This window comes from Squalius cephalus (assembly GCF_949319135.1).
Source record: "Squalius cephalus genome assembly, chromosome: 1".
NCBI lineage: Eukaryota > Metazoa > Chordata > Actinopteri > Cypriniformes > Leuciscidae > Squalius > Squalius cephalus.
The window spans coordinates 58,031,232-58,053,557 of NC_137122.1; the positions used below are offsets into that span (position 1 = coordinate 58,031,232).

The 22,326-nt window shown below is 37.4% G+C and overlaps 2 protein-coding genes across 3 annotated transcripts in view; both read right to left on the minus strand.

Moving 5' to 3' along the window:
* myadml2 (myeloid associated differentiation marker like 2) overlaps positions 1-22,326 on the minus strand; it is a 235,087-nt gene that overhangs the window by 167,546 nt on the left and 45,215 nt on the right. The gene's annotated exons all lie outside the window — the stretch shown is intronic.
* Positions 4,298-9,157, minus strand: LOC307166757 (interferon-inducible GTPase 5-like). Of its 2 annotated transcripts, XM_079885392.1 has the most exons (5): positions 8,864-9,157; positions 8,222-8,317; positions 6,625-6,686; positions 5,861-6,416; positions 4,298-5,665 (listed from the first exon to the last, which is right to left on the minus strand). In XM_079885392.1, the coding sequence occupies exons 4-5, from the start codon at positions 6,414-6,416 to the stop codon at positions 5,031-5,033; spliced, it is 1,191 nt and encodes a 396-aa protein (XP_079741518.1). In that variant the 5' UTR covers positions 6,625-6,686; positions 8,222-8,317; positions 8,864-9,157; the 3' UTR covers positions 4,298-5,030. The 2 variants fall into 2 exon arrangements, with proteins under 2 accessions (XP_079741518.1, XP_079741517.1); XM_079885391.1 differs by lacking the exon at positions 8,222-8,317 and having other exon boundaries at positions 8,864-9,156.

Genomic DNA, 22,326 nt, shown 5'->3' on the forward strand with positions numbered 1-22,326 from the left:
TGATTCTTGGAAGACTCGACGATGGAAAAAACAAAGAAAGCGCGGTCGGAAGAGAGTAGGAAAAGAGATTCTGACCGTGTGAGGAACCGGACAAGAGTCCCACTTGGTCAGGTGTTTCACTCGTTATGGTGTGTTCACACCGAACGCGAATAGAGCGTCAAATTCGCGTCTAGTTAGACGCTTGCACATTTTAATCCATTCGCGCGTCCGTGTCACTAGCGAATAAATATCCTGCCAAAAAGAGTATCAACAACAACAACAACACTTTATTTCTGCCGTACGTTTCCGTCATGTCTAGAATAAGACACATTGCTGCTTTGTATTTGTTGTGGAAGATCCAAAAACGGAGGACATCCAAATGTCGACGTGTCTGGGTTCACAGCACCATCCAGAAACGCACTAAACTTGGTGAATTTCACCGTCTTTTAAAGGAACTGCGCCGGGATGATAGTCGCTTCCAGCGTTATATGAGAATGACGGGTGCCCAGTTTGATACCTTGATAGATAGGGTTTCTGACAGGATTTCACGAATGGACACCAACTACAGGTGATCTGTTTCAGCTGCGGAGCGCCTTTCCATCTGTCTGAGGTAAGGACGGGGCAATTTCATAAAATAACGTCAATACCAATAAATGTACAGCATAGCCTATCTATCATTTTTGCTGTGATTTAATTCCAATATATTGTATGAAATTATAGTATATTGTCCAATGTAATGAAAACATGCCGAAACAAATGAATTATGTTTATTTGTATAGACTCTAAATATTAATAAGTCTGTTTTGTCAGGCCATAAAATGATAAGGGGAAAAAGATTTTCTGAACGGAGTTTGGATCGATCAGCACTGTAGCTTCTCAATATAGCCTACCTATTAAAAAATATATAGCCTACCAACATCTACTTAAAATAGGCCTAAATTAAAGCTTTCAAATATAGGCTACATAAATGTAGCCTATTTTAAATACTTTATATTAAAAAAAAACATTAAGGTAACATAATTAAAAATAGTAATAAATACTAACAACCCAAAACATATAAAAAATGTAATCTGCACCAAAACTGATTTTACATGTTTTCTATGCTACAGATACCTTGCCACAGGTGACTCATTTAGGACAATTGCCAACAGCTTCCGTGTTGGGGTCTCTACAGTGTCCATGATTGTCCCTGATGTTGCCGCTGCAATATGGGACAGTCTTGTAGAAGATTTCATGCCTGTGCCCACCACAGAGGAGTGGAGGTCAATTGCAGTAAAGTTTGAAGAGAGGTGGAATTTTCCCCTCTGCTGTGGTGCACTTGATGGTAAACATGTTGTCCTCAAAGCACCTCCCAACTCAGGATCCCAGTTTTTGAATTACAAGGGAACATATTCCTTAGTTCTGTTGGCAGTTGTGGATGCCCAATATTGTTTCAGGGTAATTGATGTCGGGGGCTACGGAAGAACCAGCGATGGTGGAATACTTGCCAACTCCACTTTTGGTAAAGTACTACAATCAGGTACCCTCCAACTCCCTGCTGACCTGCCACTACCAGGAGCTGACCACCGAGGACCCCAGCCACATGTGTTTGTCGCTGATGAGGCTTTTCCACTACGGAAAAACCTCATGAGACCCTTCCCTTCCAAGAGAGCATAGAGTGTACAACTATCGTCTGTCCCGGGCTAGATTGGTGGTTGAAAATGCCTTTGGGATCCTTTCATCCCAGTGGAGAATGTACAGGCGGGCCATTGAGGTCCACCAGGATGTTGCTGAGATGTGCATCAAAACCACCTGCGTTCTCCATAATTTTCTGCGCAGGACATTCCAGACACCTGAGGAGAGGAGGATCATCCCAGTTGGTGAGGTGGAGCCGCTGCCAGGTCTGGGAAGACTTTCTGCAAACAACTCCGCTAGAGAGGCTGTCAGGGTCAGGGAGGTCTTCACATCCTACTTCTCTGCAGAGGGAACTGTTGCATGGCAAGATGCTGTCTAGTGCACAAGCACTTTACACTGTGTCTATATATTGTTATTAAATTTATTATTAAATTTATTTATATATTAAATATATTTTTATTAAATAAAAACAAAAACAATCAGTTCATTCTCAAACAAACTGCTTTAATACTTAAACTGATTTGTGCACATATGTGATGATAAAAAAATACACACAAAAATGATATAAATAAATGAATTACTCCAACATACTTGTAGTCATACTTGAGTCATGCTTATAGAAAGGCACATATTTGTTACCATTATATATATATATATATATATATATATATATATATATATATATATATATATATATATATATATGGTAAAACAAAAACAAACAAACAGTTCAAGTTAAAATAAACAAATTACTTTAACACTTTAAAAACCTATTAGTGAACATTCGAGAATTGAAAAACAAAAAAAATATAAACTGTATGTGCAACTTAAAGCATTAGTTCACCTAAAAAATGAAATTTCCTGATAATTTGCTCACCCCAATGCCATCCAAGATGTTCATGTCTTTCTTTCCTCAGTGGAAAATAAATTTTAAGCTTTAAAATTAATTACTCTTTATTAATTTCTCAAATTGATTTCTCCAAAAAAAATTTATTTCTTTTTCACTGAAGAAAGAAAGACATGAACATCTTGGGTGACATTAGGGTGAGTAAATTAGCAGGAAATTTCATTTTTGAGGTGAGCAAATTATTTAAACGTACTGTATAAAAAAACAGACAAAGCCTACTTCCTTCCTTGCAATGGTTACCAACCTTATACTGGCTCCACATTCAGTGTCACGGTGTTTGATTCATAAATCAATTTATGAATCTGAAATTTAACAAATTCTTTTTGTTGTTGAGGCAACCGTTGTAAGGAAGGAAGCAGGCTTTGGAAGAAAAGCTCATCCTCTGTGGATGGAGCTGCGGCTGGGGCTGGTGTCGGCAATGTCTGAAGCAGCATCCTCTCAACCGACGTGTCCCTGTCCCTCTTCCGAGTCCTTCTGTCTATATGAAATGGAAACACATTCTTTGAATTTATTCTGAATTCCATCCATGGAATAGTTTGTAAAAATTAGTTGATGTTTATTGTATTTATTCATTTTAGTTTGAAATCAGGAAAAAGACAAAAATACATGGATCAAATATGAAAAGGGAATATACTAAATAAATAATAATAATCATAACAAAGAAATTCAGAAAAACTTTAATCATGTACAATACCTCTAGGCGGTTTTGGCAGGGATGAGGCAGCATCAGATTCAGCAACAGCACTTGACTCTGCCTCGCTGCCATCTGTGAATGGGTCAGCCATGTCTGTGAAGTGACAATATAACAAAGATGCCTTGGTTTTGTCTGACAGAATGAATATTATTCGAGATTTCTGTGTAAATTACAACACAAATCATTTTGATACATCATACATTTCCAGCCATGCTATCTATACTTTTGCAATATCTTTACTGATCTAAATAAAACTGTTTTCCGTATAATCTTCCTGTTTTTCCGTATATTCACTTGTCAACCAACCTTCGATGTCACGCTCTGATGGACCTGCTGTGTCTCCTGCATCTCTGTTGTGCACCTGTTGACTCCTGCCTGGTTCAACTGGTTCAACCTTTCAACAGGTTCAACCTTTAAAATTAATGCGCTGTCGATATCTTCTATAACAGACGCGATGGCGGAATCTACATCAACAAAGTTCGGAAGGAGCACGTGCAAATAATCAATCCAATCAACTTGTCATCAAACAATACCATGTCTAACGTTACCCTATCAGCATGAGAGGAAGCATATTCACTCTGTCAACTCACCTAACTTGACAGTTTTCAGCATCCCTCCACCCCGACTCATCACTCTTGACTTGTTCTTCCACAGCCAGGAATACGGGGGGAGTACTCTGGGTTTGGGACGAATACCAAGCCCGGAGCCCTCTCCTCGGACAGCACGTCATATACTACGCATTTATTCTATCTGACTTATTTGTAAGTGTGAACTTGTGAAATCTCAATTCTCCAGCGGCAGTCATCTTTGATGTAAACGAAGCGCTCTTTGGTGACGTGGATGATTACGTAACTGTTGATCATCTGTCCATCATCGTATAAAGCCCACCCTGACAATTTGATTGGCCCGACCATTTCTGGATCGAGCATAATTACTCCTCAACGGATCAAGTCCAGACCGAACTTCCCGACCAAAAAATTTTGTGGGCGGGGTTCGGTCTGGTATCCAGGCTAATGGTCAGTAGCACAATATTGAAATTACAAAACACAATTCTGAACAGTGACTACACTTCAGATGTCATCAGTGAATCAGACCACTTCCTTAAGATGTCAATTCACCTTTATTTATATAGCGCTTTTTACAATACAGACTGTTTAAAACCAGCTTTACAGAGATAACAGGAAAATAATGAAACAAAGTTTGTTTCTGCTCTACAGCAGATCTAGAAAAACATTTTAGTTGTAAAAATTGCCAGTAAGTTAATGTAAATTTGACAGCATTTTTGACAGTGTAGCTTTCATATTCAAAATAAAAAAGTGTATCAAATGATATGCATATAGTCCACATTGTCAAGAGTATAATAGAAAGTCCCTTCATTCGAGACATCCCTTCATTTTCTGTGAGCATCAACTCCCTTCTAGAATGTTTACTGACACATTCCCATCGTTCAAAGAGGAAGTTGTGTGCAACAGATATTCAGAAACAGCCCATTGCTGATCAATATATTAAATGGTTTAACAGTATATTTGAAAATATACAGAATAATATATTGTGTTCACATATTACAATATATTGAATAAAACATGAATATATAGCCATACATGGTCAATGCATATATTGCAGTTTATTAACAAATATAAGCACTAGTTTCCCATATATGGAAATTTATTATATAATATATCTGATTATATTTTGCAGTATATTCCCGTATATTTTTGTTCCGTAAGTAAGACCTTATCAAGTCTTGCATTTTGAATGATTTGTTTGCATTTGTATATTAAAAGTAGCTGCTAAATAAACACATGTAAATTTATACATCATTATATAACTTTCTGTTTACACTGCAGTCTGACTCTGCACTAAATCCAAAAGCACATTTCTGGCATCCTCTGCTATGTCATTCAGAGCTCTGTGCAGCATTATTGAGACTGTCCAATAGGACATTCCTCCGGCTATCACAGTGCCAAGAATGGGTATGAGACTCATAACATACTCAACTGCATCTTCAGCCAGAGCCAGAGATGCAGCACCCAGCAAGGGGAATAATGAAGCTGGATTTATTCCACCATGCAGTGGCGACTTCATCAAACTCTTGAAATGCTCTATGCTCTTCCCAGATCTTTCACAGAGTTTCTGCAAGGATTTATCATCGAGACCAAAAACTTTGAAATACCTTTCAATCTCTTTTGTTATAATGGCTAAATCCACAGCAACTGAAAGACCAGGAAGAGGAACCGCAGCCACACAAGCAGACAGAAAGGCTACTCTTGCAATATTTTTCTCTTGAGCTTTCTTCTTTTTCTCATTAATCTCCAGCGTGATATTTGGCAAAGCTGATAGCAGCACATCTCTCTTATGCTGTGGAAGATCTTTCTCTATCTTCTCCTGCAGCAGATTGAAATCATACTTTTCCAACTCCCAGGAAGAGATCAGGAAAACAACAGGATCCTTCACATCGATCTTTCTCAGCCCTGTAAAGTATAGCAAAAAATAATAATATCATTAGAAGACTATTATTTATGAACAATATGTATAATGTATAGTATAATCATATATTTTAATGTAAGATTTTTTTTTTAATATATATAATAATAAAATATAACAGAACAGTGATTGCCGTTTTTGACGTTTACGTATTGTAATTGCCAAGTACTGCATTGACCAACCATTTTCACAATCCTCTCTGATGGAACGAAGCGTATTTTTCTCGTCAAAGTTGGCCTTCCTCTTCTCAGCAGTAATGCTAGAGTCAATCTTAGAACGAACAAAATAAAACTTTTTCCCCATTCCTATGATCTCTTTGGCCAGCTGAGCGTGGCATTCCCTAAATCGATCTGAAGCAATGATAATGAATACATCATAGCGTTTAATGTTAACCAGTTCGAGGTATTCATGGGCTTTGAAGTTTGGTGTTCCAATGCCAGGAAGATCCCACACTTTCACATTTTTGTATTTTGGGTGAAGATAAACCTCAGGTTTCATAGTGGTCTCCACTACACCAGGTTTTGCAGAGCCCTCATCTTCATCTCCTAAACCCCTGAAAGCATTGACAAATGAGGACTTTCCAGAACCAGACTCCCCTGTAATACCAATGGTAAGTTCTTCAAGCTCTTGCTTTTCAAGGTAATTTTTAATTGTGTTTATGGCTGATGGGAGATCCTGAGTATCTATGGATTCTTTAATGCCTTCCAGGTGATTTTCTGCTGGCCAAAATGTATCCATCTAAAAAAAATAAAAAATAGAAGAAGTGTAACCAGTGTTCTAAAAAAGCAATGGCAACTGTTATAAAAATATAAAAGACTAAAATACTCTAAATTATTATTATTATTTTTCTAAAAGTATGTTTAGTTTGATTTAATTGTCTTAAGATTGCCATTGTATTTTACTAAAAAGTAAACACGTTATAAAAAATACAATTAAAAAATCTTACCTTTATGATTCAGAGCCCACAAAGCAAGAAGAATTAGACCCAGATGCAAGTGCTGTTGTTCCCTATACAAAATAAAATGTCACTATCAAATGAACAGAAGTTTTGTTTTGTAACAAAATCCAGTCTATTTGATGTGAATGTCTCTTTATGTTAAGTCTCTTTATGTTAAGGATACAAAGACTACCCAGTAGAAAACAAATACTAAAATGTATTTTAAATACATTTATTTTATGCTAAGTATACTACAAACAAATTACATATTCATTTATTACTTAATATAAATACCCTGCAATTGTACTTTTATTATAAATTGGTATACTTAAAGTCTGCTAAATTAGAACAACAAATGTTGTACTTAAATTACTTTAGTTAGGGACCGTTCGGTATTTATGGAATGGACCACCGGAGGAAAATAGGGGAGGGTCTTTTTATTCTTTGTTGAGGCATCCAACTTTTTTAGTCTAGGGGGAGGGTCACCCAACTTTTGTTTTCATGAAAACAGCGAAATTTCAAAGTGGCTTGTTTGGTGCATATTTTTCCATGTAGCTCCATGTAGCTCTCTCAGTCTCGGCCCCCCATCGCTAGCAGATGATTACATGGTGATGACGTTCATGTAACATGTAAGGGTGGTGCTGCCAATAAAGCACCTAAAAGCCGTCACAAAGAACCGGCAAAAGTAATGATTATGAATTTGTCACATATAGCAAGGAGACATTTTAATCGTTTACTAATAAACAAGTTTTTTCTGTGTAAGTGTCGGCTGCAAAGATGAAGTTGACGATGCTGAATCACGATCTTCACAGTAGAGAACGCGCCAGAGAGAAATGCACATTTCATACGGATTACTTAAGCAGAGTGCAGTCTGTTTTCTTTCGTTTTGAATTGTTCTGTTTAAAGATATATATTTTCTATAGATATATTTCTCTGGTCTGTGAGGCAACTAGGCTACCTTATACGCTAAGTTTCGGTTCATTTATGAGATGAGCTCCAGTTCACGCGCTAAAATTACTAAAAAATATTTTGCTACCTAAATGTTGTGTCACGTCCATAACGCGTGTGTATTTCCCTCATATTAAATATAAAACAAATGTGTAGACTTATATTTTTCTAATGTCTGGACTCCTTTATTATAACTCTGGTAGTTGGAAGGGATGTATTATTCATATCGCACAGCCCAGACTGCATACTGAATCCCAAATATACCAGTTTTAATATAGGCTATAGACAAACAAGCAGTGGATTATATTGAACGACGGGTCAGCGCCAATGGAGAACATTCTCATTTTAAGATTATTATAAAGTGTGTGTGTGTCAGAGAGAGATAATTGTGTGTATTTTACTTTTGTACTGGTTTGCGCTAAAATACCAGAGGTGTATAGTCCAGGGGTCAGAAAGTAGAAGTCCTCCTCAGTTCCAATCACCTGGATTTGATAATTAGAATTTTTTTAGCCAGGAGATAGAAATCAGCTGACTGAGGTCATGGGTGGAATAAAAATATGGCAGGACTTCTACTTTCTGACCCCTGGAATATACACCTCTGGTATTTTAATGCAAACCAGTACAGAAGCAATCAATAAATTATCGGGGAGGGTCATGCCTTTTTCACAATCATTTTGGAGGGTCATAGAAAAATGTACTGCTGGCGAAGGGAGGGTCAAGTTTCTTGACTGTCACAAAACTCCTCCAGTATCCCCTTAAAAAAAAAAAAAAAAAACGAACAGTCACTTATTCAGAAATAGTGCTGATTTCATGCTGGGTTCCAGGATAGTATTAAACTCCAAGCATGCACTGCAGTATGAATAAATAAAAAATAAAAAAATAAAAATATTGCCACCATTGTTGAGAGACATGTGCTGATTTTTGATATCTCTATGTTTCTACAAGATTATGCAGATTTGTTTCTTTGGTTGTGTTAAAAAAATTCAACACTGTAACTGATTGCTGTAGTTTACTTCTGATGCAGTATTAAACTCTGAATGAGATTAGTAAATGAGCAAGCTATATGATGATTTTGTCATCATAATCAATATAACAAACTGCATTCACAAACAGTGTGTGTACACAAGAGTGGCTTGCAAAAACACAGTTCAAGCAGCAAGAGAAAAACTAATGTTAAAAAGTCAAGGGTACCCTAACTAAAGCAAACACTGATCTCCATTGTTGTGTTTGTATACCGCTGTAACCTCTAAATCATTCTACAACATTACCATAACCTATTACAATCATAAATTGCCCTTACCTGCAGGTAAAGATGCTAGAAGTTGTTTCAGGGTCCTCGGCGGTGTCCGATCCAGTTCAGTCCTGAGTCCGTTTTACTAAGCGTTTACTTGAGTATTAATATCTAAACTACAACAAAGTAAAGATACTTCTTGGGAAAAAAATCAGTCTTGAGACTTGTTTTGAAAAATTTTGGAATCACAAAAAAATGGCTTTGTTTTACTTTAAAAGGTTCAGAATAATACAAAGACAATAAATTCAAAAAGGAAAAAAATAACAGAAACGAGTATAGGTCTTCACCCGAATTGTGGCCCCCGAGCCACAAGAAACAAACCCTTTTATATGGTTTTAATTGGGGCTGTCTTAAGAGTTTGGGGCTGTCCTTACAATGCAGAAATTCCTTACAAGGTAAAATAACTGGCCTGTAACTTTCCACAGTTAGATGTTTTTTGCAGAGGTGTATAGTCCAGGGGTCAGAAAGTAGAAGTCCTGCCATATGTTTATTCCACCCATGAACTCAGTCAGCTGATTTCACTAATTAGTTCTGTCTCCTGCTGAATTAGCAAATCCAGGGGCATGTTCAAGTTCAAAACGGTGCGCAACGTTTTGCTACGGTTTCCGGGTTGAACGTCATGTTTCCTGGAAACGGCGTGCACCGGTGTGCAACAGGGTTTGAGATACGTTTTCTCTTGTTTGGTGGGTGTGTCAGAACTGCAGTCCATTCAGCAGCAACATGTATATAAAGCATGCGGTATTAAAGTGAACTCGCACAATGGGTTCAAGGAAAGTAATTTACAAATGTGTTCGATGCAGCTCGGTATACGCAACAACTGAGGATATTAGAAGACATGTTTGTCGAAAGTTTTATTGTAAAAAATATAGGATATCAACATAATGATGTAGGCCTAGTTGTTTATATTTTTAGCTTCATTGCAAGTGTATTGGTATAGAAATAAACAATGGTAATTAAGTGCTTTTCCTAAAAATGAGAAAGAAAATACAGGCTATTAAAACAGTATTAACTACAAATAAAGTCAGTATGTGAGGCTAAATAGATGTGTTTTAGTCTGAATTAGGTAAGATGTGTGCTTCCATTTCAGCAATCCCTTCACTCGATTGATGTTCTCTTTTATTCTGGGCGGCAAGTGCAGTAATTGTAACATTGGGCATATTGGGCATATACACCCGACTTCATCAGGCTCGGAAAATTCCTCACAAAGAACACAAAGAATGGCCTTCTCAGCTGCCATAGTTGCAACTCTTGCGTCATCAGAACAGTGTGTTCAACGCATCACCGTTTCTGTTTAAAAAACGTTGTGCAACGTTTTGTCGGGGCTGAACGCAGCCCAGGTGATTGGAACAAAATACTGAGGATGACTTTTACTTCCTGTCACAGCAGCCAAAAAAGACAAAAGATATAATAAGAACTCTAATCACTGTTATGAAACACATTAGAGTTAAACCTCTGTTAATTCTCAATAAAACTTGTGTAGAAGTCTGACAGATAAAGTCAGTCTGGTTAGTAATAAGTGAAGCTGGTAATGCTGTTTGTGGAGTTGTTTAATCCTCCTCTGCTGAGATCTTCACAGATTTAATGTCTTCTTTTCTCTTCAGCTGATTTCATCTAAGGCTGTGTCTGAAGTCAGTTGTAGTTCTTGTGTTTCTGCTAATCTCTTTTTCTGTTCTTTGCAAAAAGCACATAAGCACTTGGACCACAAAACCAGTCACATCATGGGTCAGTTTTTTGAAATTGACTTAAGACTGAAGAAATAAACTATCCATTGATGTATCGATGTAAAAATCGAAACATTGAGAAAATCTCCTTTAAAGTTGTCCATTTATGTTGGCGATTGTGCTGCATTCACTCACAAAAATAAATGTTTTATATATTTACGGTAGGAAATTTACAATTTATTTATTTTCATGGAACATGATCTTTACTTAGTATCCCAATGATTTTTGGAATAAAAGAAAAATCGATAATTTTGACCCATACAATGTATTGTTGGCTATTGCCACAAATATACCCGTGCGACTTGTGACTCGTTTTGTGATACAGGGTCACATATACATACCTCATATGATAGAAAGCTTATTATACATTTAAACTTTCCTTCACCTGCAGTTGTTAAAACCACATCCTGTCTCTCGCCTCCTCACAGGCTATAAGGGGCCTATTTCTTTCTTCTATTCAGAGAGATCAAAGGAAACAACAAACACCTCAGTTGCAAAGCAAGCTTGTATCATGCTTCTAGAGATTCAAGCTTATTTTGCAAGTATGACATTTAAACCACAAACACCTCAGTTGCAAAGCAAGCTTGCATCAAGTGATTCAAGCTTCTATTAAAAGCATGATATTTCACAATTAGGAAATTTAAATTGACTCTCTGACATAACCCCCTCACAATACGAAGTAATATTTTATGTAATTTTTCCATCTGCCTGATGATTCTTATCATCTGCTTGCCTCGCCAGATCAGCTTGAAGATGGGTCCTTGCTTGTCTTCTTCCTCTAGCTTTATGAAGTTTTCTGGCGTGGTCTTTCTGGAGTCGTTCAACTAAAATATCGTCCATAAATATTTCAATTTTATATATAATTTACAATTTATGATATTTGGGCCTTCTGGCAACACAACAACATCATGGTAATTTCAAACCAAATATTTTCAAGTTAAACATCTCAATAACAACTTCTGTAGATGTATGACAGAAATAAAGTCATACTGGTTAAAAATAAGTGTAGTAATGTGTAACGGCAGGAAGTCGGGTCTGTGAACAGTTCATTTGTTTTTTGATTTGAATGTGGAAAGTGGAAAAATAAAAAAAACAGTTCATAACCAACATCACCTGAATCATTTTCTCTCTGATTTTCTTACCAACTAAGCAAGAAAGAGCCCAACTTAAGAAACACTGATCACCATCATGGTGAAATTTGAATCTTCAATCATCAAGTTCTGCTGATTTTTTTCTTTTCTTTTTTCTTTGCAGTAAATTTAAGTCCAAAGTAAGGTTGCTACCATATTCTTTTGATTTTTAAAATACCGGCAACCAAGCTGACTTTTTTTTTTTTTTTTTTACTGTAAATTTCACAGGGTTTTTTTCTTTTTTTTTTTCTTTTTGCCTGTAAATTCAAGTCCTAAAACATAAAAGGTTGCCATTTATAATACATGTTCTATACAATTTCCTAGTATAGTATCTGCATGCACACTTAATCCTGTTAGTCCTTTTACTGTATGGGTTGGTGGACTTGTTGTTTTGTTGGGACATTGATAAGATAAATGTATTTTAGTATGAGAGGAAAAGAGAGACAATAGCCCTATTCGGACGGGACTAGTTTTCCAAACGACATTTGAGTTACAATTCTTATCAACCTACGTCTGTGATTTCATGTACGGATTCGGACGGGACTAACATCTCTGTGTTTATTACCGTCTGTGTTTTACATGTGGGCATTGCAGAAGATCACGTGTAAATGTATTTTGAAATTAAGTACTTTTAAAATTAAGCACTTTGAAATATAAAGTAAAACATCCTAACGTATAGTGTTTTGTAAACATTTTATAAAAATTGTAGTATAAAAAAACTAAACATACATTTATCATCATGATTTTATAGAACTGGGTTCTTATAATAAACCCACTGGAATAAAAACTTTTAACTTATATAATTTACATGTTACGTAATTAAGTGCAGAAATGAAAGTAATCTTACCTGAAACTGATATTACAGTAGCCAGTCTTAAAGGGATACTTCACTTTAAAATTAAAATTCTGTCATCATTTACTCACCCTCATGTTGTTTCAAACCTGTATGAATTTCCTTCTTCTGCTGCACAGAAAGATAGATATTTTGAAGAATGTCAGTAACCAAACAGTTAACTGGAACCACTGACTTCAGTTCATAGTCCGAAAATATAGTACAAAAAAAGTAGTACTATAGTAGGAAAAAAAAGTACTATGGAAATCATTGGTTCCAGTTAACTGTTTGGTTACTGACATTCTTCAAAATATCTATCTTTCTGTGCAGCAGAAGAAGGAAATTCATACAGGTTTGAAACACCTTGAGGGTGAGTAAATGATGACAGAATTTTCATTTTAAAGTGAAGTATCCCTTTAACAATACAAGTTAACAAGTAAACCTCTTACAATACAACTTTAACATAGTAGGATGTCCTGTTACTTTATCCTCTACAGTAAAAGACCTGGGTGTTATATTAGATTGTAACTTGTCTTTTGAAAATCATATTTCATATGTTACAAAAACAGCCTTTTTCCACCTTAGAAATATTGCTAAGCTACGTAATATGCTATCAGTTTCTGATGCAGAAAAGTTAGTTCATGCGTTCATGACCTCGAGATTAGATTACTGTAATGCTTTATTAGCTGGTTGTCCTGCATCCTCAATAAACAAGCTACAGTTAGTCCAAAATGTCGCCGCTAGAGTTCTTACTAGATCAAGAAAATCTGACCATATAACGCCAATTTTATCATCACTACATTGGTTACCTATAAAGTCCCGTATTAATTACAAGGTATTGCTACTGACTTATAAAGCCCTAAACGGCTTAGCTCCAGTCTATTTAACCGATCTTCTATCGCCCTATAATCCATCGCGCTAAATAGTGACCGTAAAAAAATGTTTCATTTCTAAGGCTATAAAAATGTTACTGAATGATCTATCAATGCATTTCCAGCAGATATTGAAATAATAAAGGGTCTCAATGAAATATGTGCAGTGTCGCATGTTTACTGTAAATTGTCACATGACCAGAGCTGTTTACTTCCTGTTTGCGCCAAGAGAAGAGGATGGCAGCAAGAAAGCTCCCAAAGAAAAGGTTATTAAAGTATGTTAACATAAAGATAGGACATAGATTTTTGGTACACATCATGTTTAAGGTGTCTAGTATTGATATATGCATTTGAAATTACTCAACTTTCCCACTAAGCAAAATGATGTCCGAAAGACGTCTTTTCAATGTCTTTGTTACAAAAATCGGACGTTGAAATGACGTCCACTAAGGAGCCAGAATGAAAGTTTTTATGTTTTTTTTTTTTTTTTAATTGTCACCATTGTTGTGAATCATAAGCGCAATCTTGATGTCTGTGTGTGACTACATGATACATTTGCTCAAAACATCATGTGCACATGCTTTTTTTATACACCTTCAAATAAGTGATAATTATAATGCTTTTGGCACCAATAATGCAGTTCCACAAGGTTGGTGGTTATAAATGCCAAATATAAACACAAAACTTTAAACACAATATTAGATGCCCATTTTGTGATGATTATGTCATCATCAACATTGAGCTGATAACACCTCAAACTTTTTTTAGGCTTTCTCTGCCACAACAATTGTGTTACACAAACACACTGTTACAGCAGTCAAAGGAAAGTTAAAGTATAAAGAAAGGGGACCAAGAGCCCAACTAAAGCAAACACTGATCACCACAATGGTGACACTTCAAATGAAACAAATATCAACATCTAAACCTCTGTTAATTCTCACTAAGATCATCTGACAGCAATAGTCAAAGTAATTATGTCTAAATGAGACCATAAATGATGTTGAAATATGTCCATAATGGCCACATCTGAACTAGTTTTAACCTTGTACGAAGGTTCGATGAACGTCTATATCGGACGTGCAGAACACGTCAAAAAAAGACGTCATAAAAACTTTCATTCTAGACCCTCAGTGGACGTCTTTTCAACGTCCGATTTTTGTAACAAAGACATTGAAAAGACGTCTTTCGGACATCATTTTGCTTAGTGGGTTGTTTAATGTGGTCATAGAACTCACAAACATGTCAACGGCAACAATAGTGACCGGTGGGATAACCCATTGTATCTACATGCTAATACACATAGGCTAACTGTTCTACCTTACTTTCTGCTGCTACCTAACTTTCTACCTAATTTTACACACAGACACTATCCCGTGGCCTCGAGACACTATCCCGTGGCCTCGAGACACTATACCGTGGCCTCGAGACACTATCCCGCTATCCCGTGGCCTCGAGACACTATCCCGTGGCCTCGAGACACTATCCCGTGGCCCGAGACACTATCCTGCTATCCCGTGGCCTCGAGACACTATCCCGTGGCCTCGAGACACTATCCCGTGGCCTCGAGACACTATCCCGTGGCCTCCAGACACTGTGCCGTGGCCTCCAGACACTGTCCCGTGGCCTCCAGACACTATCCCGTGGCCTCCAGACACTATCCCGTGGCCTCCAGACACTATCCCGTGGCCTGCAGACACTATCCCGTGGCCTGCAGACACTATCCCGTGGCCTCCAGACACTATCCCGTGGCCTCCAGACACTATCCCGTGGCCTCCAGACACTATCCCGTGGCCTGCAGACGCCTGCAGACACTATCCCGTGGCCTCCAGACACTATCCCGTGGCCTGCAGACACTATCCCGTGGCCTCCAGACACTATCCCGTGGCCTCTAGACACTATCCCGTGGCCTGCAGACGCCTGCAGACACTATCCCGTGGCCTCTAGACACTATCCCGAGGCCTCCAGACACTATCCCGTGGCCTGCAGACACTATCCCGTGGCCTGCAGACACTATCCCGTGGCCTCCAGACACTATCCCGTGGCCTCCAGACACTATCCCGTGGCCTGCAGACGCCTGCAGACACTATCCTGTGGCCTCCAGACACTATCCTGTGGCCTCCAGACACTATCCCGTGGCCTCCAGACACTATCCCGTGGCCTCCAGACACTATCCCGTGGCCTCCAAACACTATCCCGAGGCCTCCAGACACTATCCTGTGGCCTCCAGACACTATCCCGTGGCCTCGATACACTATCCTGTGGCCTCGATACACTATCCCGTGGCTTCCAGACACTATCCCGTGGCCTCCAGACACTATCCCGTGGCCTCGAGACACTATCCCGTGGCCTCGAGACACATCCCGTGGCCTCCAGACACTATCCCGTGGCCTCGAGATACTATCCCGTGGCCTTGAGATACTATCCCGTGGCCTCGAGATAGTATCCCGTGGCCTCAAGATACCATCTCGTGACCTCAAGATACAATCCCGTGGCCTCAAGATACTATCCCGTGGCCTCGAGATAGTATCCCGTGGCCTCCAGATAGTATCCCGTGGCCTCAAGATACCATCTCGTGACCTCAAGATACTATCCCGTGGCCTCAAGATACTATCCCGTGGCCTCAAGGATTTTATAAGGATTTTATACACTCTTATGCACGCGCGCGCACACACAAACACACACACAAACAAACACACACACACACACACACACACACACACACACACACCCACACACACACACACACACACACACACACACACACACACACACACACACACACACACAAACACACTGCACAGGTCAAATAGACCTATATTCACTCTGTCCAATGGTTGATACAACACAGTATCCCACCGGTCACAATTGTGACCGATCATAAAACACACTTTTTCACACACTTTTCCATGAAAATTTAAAAAAATTATGATTGATTGTTTCAAAGGGATACTAATGACACATGATTTGGATATTTTTGTGTCTGAGAAAAATTTGGGATTAAATGGGTTAAGATCACTAAATTCGAGGCTTTTGGTCATACCTAGGATATCCAGATCAACCAAAGGAGGGAGATCATTTTCACATTTAGCTCCAAAACTCTGGAATAGTCTTCCTGATACTGTTCGTTGCTCAGACTCGCTCTCCCAGTTTAAAACTAGATTAAAGTCGCATCTCTTCAGCCAGGCATTTATATAATATTTTTAATCTTACAGTTAAAACGCCAGAGGAGAACTGGCCCTCGACTGAGCCTGGGTTCTCCCAAGGTTTTTTTTTTCTCCATTAGGTCACCTGATGGAGTTTTTCGGTTCCTTGCCACTGTTGCCTTTGGCTTGCTCAGTTGGGGATACTTAATTTAATTAATCAATTCAACAATACTATTGATCAGCATTACCAATCGTGGATGTTTTACATCAGAAACAAACACTGATGTACTATTTTATTTAATACTGTGAAGCTGCTTTGATACAATCTGTATTGTGAAAAGCGCTATATAAATAAAGTTGACTTGACTTGACTTAACAGTTTACGTGATTTGGCTCTTGTTGATTTAATTTTTTTTTATTTCTTCGCAGTGTACCGAACACATCTACATCCATTATCGGTGCGCAAAAAGCAGAAACTTGAATACCGGCGTGATAGCGAGAGATTGTACAGTAGTTCAAGTTGACCAAAACACACAAGAAAAAGCGTTTTGGAAAAAAAACATTTTCGGCAATCACAGACATTCGCATTCGGACGGGATTAGATTTTTCTGAGGACCGCCGAGTTTGACGAAAAACAGTAGGTAATTTGCTCTGGAATTTTTACAGAGGTCGTGTGAGAAAAAGACAGACATGGCAGATTCGGACAGGATTAAAATCTCAAAGTACGTCTGTGAAACAGAAATTTCTCTAACGACCCCCTGTGAAACTAGTCCCGTCCGAATAGGACTTATTGACTCACTTCCTGGTAGGATCTGTAAGAGGGTGGACCAGTTTATTTTGTTTGTTTATGTTGGGTTGGCAAAATTTTAACAAAAACATTCTAAATAAATTTGTATTTTAACTCATGAATAATTCATAATTCCAAAACTTCTTGGATCAAACACATGTAAGGAACCACGTTAAACACTTTCACATTGAGCATTTTACACTGCAAAATCCCCAGTGTTAAATTAACATTGCTCAGTGTTTATATAACCCACACTCTCGGAGTGTTATAACCAGAGGTGGGTTATAACTGTCACAGCAGCCAAAGAAGACTAAAGATATATTAAAGGTCCCGTTATATGCCCCTTTTCACAAGATGTAAAATAAGTCTCTGATGTCCCCAGAGTGTGTATGTGAAGTTTGAGCTCAAAATACCCAACAGATCATTTTTTTACAGCATGTTTAAATTGACATTTTTTGGGGCTCAGAAAAACGAGCTGTTTTAGTGTGTGCCCTTTAAATGCAAATGAGGTGCTGCTGGGCGACCCAGGGGGCGGAGCTTCATGAGCTCGCGCTCAGTCTGTCAGGACAAATTCATCTCACGGAATGATGATAATATCAGAAACTCTCAGTAACGGCGTTCATTTCGAGTCGGACAATAATGCCTACAGAGTCAGAGTGCTGTATAGAGATGAAACAGGTATGGTTTAGTAGTTTAATTACGGTTATTATAACGTATTTGTCATCTGCTTGTATGTATCCATTATTTATTTACAGCCTACAAGTCTGCTGTTTCGGACCAGGTCCGAATGATGATCAAACATGTACTGATGAGTTTAATAAAGTTTATTGTACATCACACAAAAGATGAAGCGTCAGTTTTACTTCAGAAAATCACCGTAAGAGCTGAGTAAACACAGTAGCCTAAGTTATAAGAAGTGCGCAAGTAGCCAGTAGAGTTGAGGGAGCATTCCTGTTGGTGGAGGTTAGTCTAAACACGGTTCTGGTGATGTCACTAATGCAGGAAGTAGAGGGGTGTAGTCCAATCGAGCCGTTTTATGTAGTCAACTTCTGTTAAATAAAATATCTCGCTTGGCATTGAACTTTGAGCTTTATAATTTTATAGATATTATTTATACTCTAACAACAACATTACCCGACTAATTGAAACACTAATCACTGTTATGGTGACTTCAAATGAAACGCATTAGAGTTAAAGGTGCCCTAGAATGTGAAATTGAATTTATCTTGGCATAGTTAAATAACAAGAGTTCAGTACATGGACATGACATACAGTGAGTCTCAAACACCATAGTTTTCTCTTTCTTATTTAAATATCGTTTTTGAAAAACACCCCTGAAAAACAGGCGAATCTCCACATAACACCGACTGTGACGCAACAGTCGGGATCATTAATATGTACGCCTCTAAAAATGTGCATATGCCAGCCCATGTTCAAGGCCAGGCGGAACTGCACAGCCGAATCATCAGAAGTTCTGCAGGTGAAGAAACAAGCAGGAGGGAAAATGGCAGATCTATCTATAATCTATCTATAATCGGATACCGCTACAGTTTAATTCGAAGTTGTTAGTTGCTCTGCCCATTTCACCACGGACTGTTTTTCTAACCTGGAACAATATCAAGCAGCCAGGCTTCTCTCGGCGTCTCATACTGACGAAGGGGGCAATTTCAACTAACGTTATATTCCCGCAAGCGGTAAGTAGTGATTTTATTAACGATAATTTACACTGTGTTATTTAGATCCAGCGCAATATTGTTTTTTTCCTCGAGAGACATCGTGGCTTGCAAACGAGCGAATGAAGCATGGCAGTTGCTCAGTGTTTGGATGTACAAATGAACACAAAAATATTTTTTTAGCTCCTTCATCCGAGCCTCTGGAGAACCAGTGGGTTATGTGAATTTCAGATGTGTAATTGTTCAAGTTCAGACAGATAATCTTTCTCTCAAAGTCGTTCAACACTGTTTATGCATCAGTAAATTGCGTTGCAGTGATAAGATCTTCATTCACGCGATCAACAGGCTGTCATCTGCTCAATGGTCTGACTCATCACTGCAACCTTTTATGTGACGGGAATAGATCTAAATTCTTAAAAAACTTCTCACGATTTGTATCCCGATAGCAGTAATAGTAAAAACGTATAAAAGCTGTAATAGTAAAAGTTTTCCTGATAGCTCTACATTTAATGCCAGATATTTCATATGTACGCATGTCAGCCAATCACAGCAGTGGGCAACAACACTGAAGTCTCACAGCAGACACGCCCCTTCAAACAGAGTGTTCAAATCAAAGGATGAAATCAGGCTAGGAAATATGCCTTTTATTTCTAAATTATAACTAATTTTGATCTAAAAAAACATACTAACATTATAAGGACTAGGGCTGGGCGATTTAAATCGCGATATTGTTATACGCATCTCGTCAGTAAAGCCGGTTCCTTGATTAGTAGTAAATCGCCATCACCTGCTTTCAGATGAAGCGGCATTTAGGGCTGAGGAAATAATTAAGTGATTAATTTAGTGATGATTGAGCATTATTGAAGACACCTGATGATAACAAGCAGAATCACTGAAGGAGCAAATCACAAATTGTAAGTTACCATTAAGGTGACGGGTGTTTGCTTTAGTTGGGCTCTAGACCATTATATGTTTACTTTAATATTTACTGTTGTTCGTCTGCTATTATTGCTTTATAACAGTTAACTGAACAAAGTAAAATGTTATCTTATAGTGTTGGCTACTTTTTGACATAATCATGCTGTGATCTGAAAAAGGAAACATATTGAGATAGTTTGGCTTAACTCGTTAGCAGCAGTTTTGTGATTCTTCAGCCTATGATTATCAGTATTTTACTTATAATTCAAATTTAATAAACATTGTTCTGATCAAAAAGACATTCAGACATATTCATTTAAAACACAGACATCAATAATCAGCCTGTGAATCTCAACAATGGTGACAATAATAAAGCATGTTGCAGTGGCTGCCACCAATCACAACTCATTAATGGCTCCCATCATGCATTGCGGTATGAATAAATTATGATCTGAATTGTCTATGTAATTTACTTTTCCTCATTGAATATTCTGCTCCTCACCATTGTTGAGATGCATAGACTGAATCTTGACATCTGTGTGTGCCTAAAAGAATGATTTTTTTTTTAACATCTTTTAAGAAATCCTTTAAATTACATCAAAAATTATGGCCATTTATTCAGATTCACAGTTATGCTGTAACCAACAACATAAATCGAAGTCAGAAAGAAGGATTTTAACCCTTGTGCATCCTTGAGGACATTTTTGTCCTTTTCAGTTTTGTTTTTTGGATCACTTTGCCTGTGTTAATGCTAACTGCATAAAATTTGGCACAGGTGTGTATTTTTATTGGAATTTTACTATTTCATCACCATTTCCTTTAAAAAATCTATTTTGCACTAGTTACACAAAATACTTCCTCTCAGCGCCTTTTGGACAAAAATGTCCCCATTGAAACCCATTAAAACTGCATTTTTTAATCCCTGTGCCGTTTAACTATAAAATGATGCAATCTTTTTTAATAGGCTTTCATTATGTTGGCAAGGCTTCAAAATTGACATTTTTACCATTTTTTATCAGATGGTGCCATTTTTTCAGGTTAGGCCTATAACGCAAATACTCGCTTTATTCCTGTTTTCTGCTTCGGCATATTATAGAGCCAACTGGATAAATTATGCAACGATAATTGTGTGGGTTTGTTGGTATGGATGTCTAAGTGTGGTTTGTATGTGTGTAATAAAATAAAAAGTGTGTTTGTGTGCTTGTAATATTTGAGAGAGAAAAACTCAACTGCAAATCGAAAATCCAATCACTGTGTTCACCAGTGGAGTTTTGCTGGCATCCAATGGGGAAAGTCTGGTACTGCGCCCAAACAAAATCTTACTGAAAGCTCATTTTTTGAGATATCATCCTCAAATTCGGAACACAACCTGTTTAGATTTATGGCTTTGAATTTATATCAGTTTTAGAGTTCCAAATGTTTTATAAAATATATATTTTATATAAAATATTGATTATAATGTTCATAAATATTTTTCATAAACTTAAACTTCTATAACATTTTTTTGGTTGCACGTTTTTCAATTTTTTCACTTCAACAACAATCTGCCAAGGGTCATCTTTAAAATGAGACCAAACTTAAGTATTTGCTCCCAAGCATAACATTTTTATGAGAGTTTTTTGACTTGGACATTTTTGTCCCTTTTGGACCTATGTGTAAGTTTTTAGTTTTTTTTAATGTTAACTGCATTAATTTTGGCACAGGTGTCTATTTTTATTGTAATTTTACTATTTCACCCCCATTTCATTTGAAAAAAAAAAAATGTTGCACTAGTTATACAAAATACTTGTATATATTTTATATAAAATATTAATTTTAATGTTCATAAATATTTTTCATAAACTTAAACTTCTATAAAAAAAATGTGGTTGCACGTTTTTCAATTTTTTCACTTCAACAACAATCTGCCAAGGGTCATCTTTAAAATGAGACCAAACTTAAGTATTTGCTCCCAAGCATAACATTTTTATGAGAGTTTTTTGACATGGACATTTTTGTCCCTTTTGGACCTATGAGTAAGTTTTTGTTTTTTTGTTACTGTTAACTGCATGAATTTTGAGCTATTATAGAGCCAACTGGATAAATTATGCAATGATAATTGTGTGGGTGTGTTGGTATGGATGTCAGAGTGTGGTTGGTATGTGTGTTATATAAAAAAAAATGTGTTTGTGTGTTTGTAGTATTGATAGAGAAAAACTCAACTGCAAATAACAAAGCCAATCACTGTGTGACCAGAGGAGTTTTGCTGGGATCCAATGGGGAAAGTTTGGTACTGCGCCCAAACAAAATCTTACTGAAAGCTCATTTTTTGAGATATCAACCTCAAATTTGGAACACAACTTATTTAGATTTATGGCTTTGATTTTCTAGCCGTTTTAGAGTTCAACTTGTTTCAT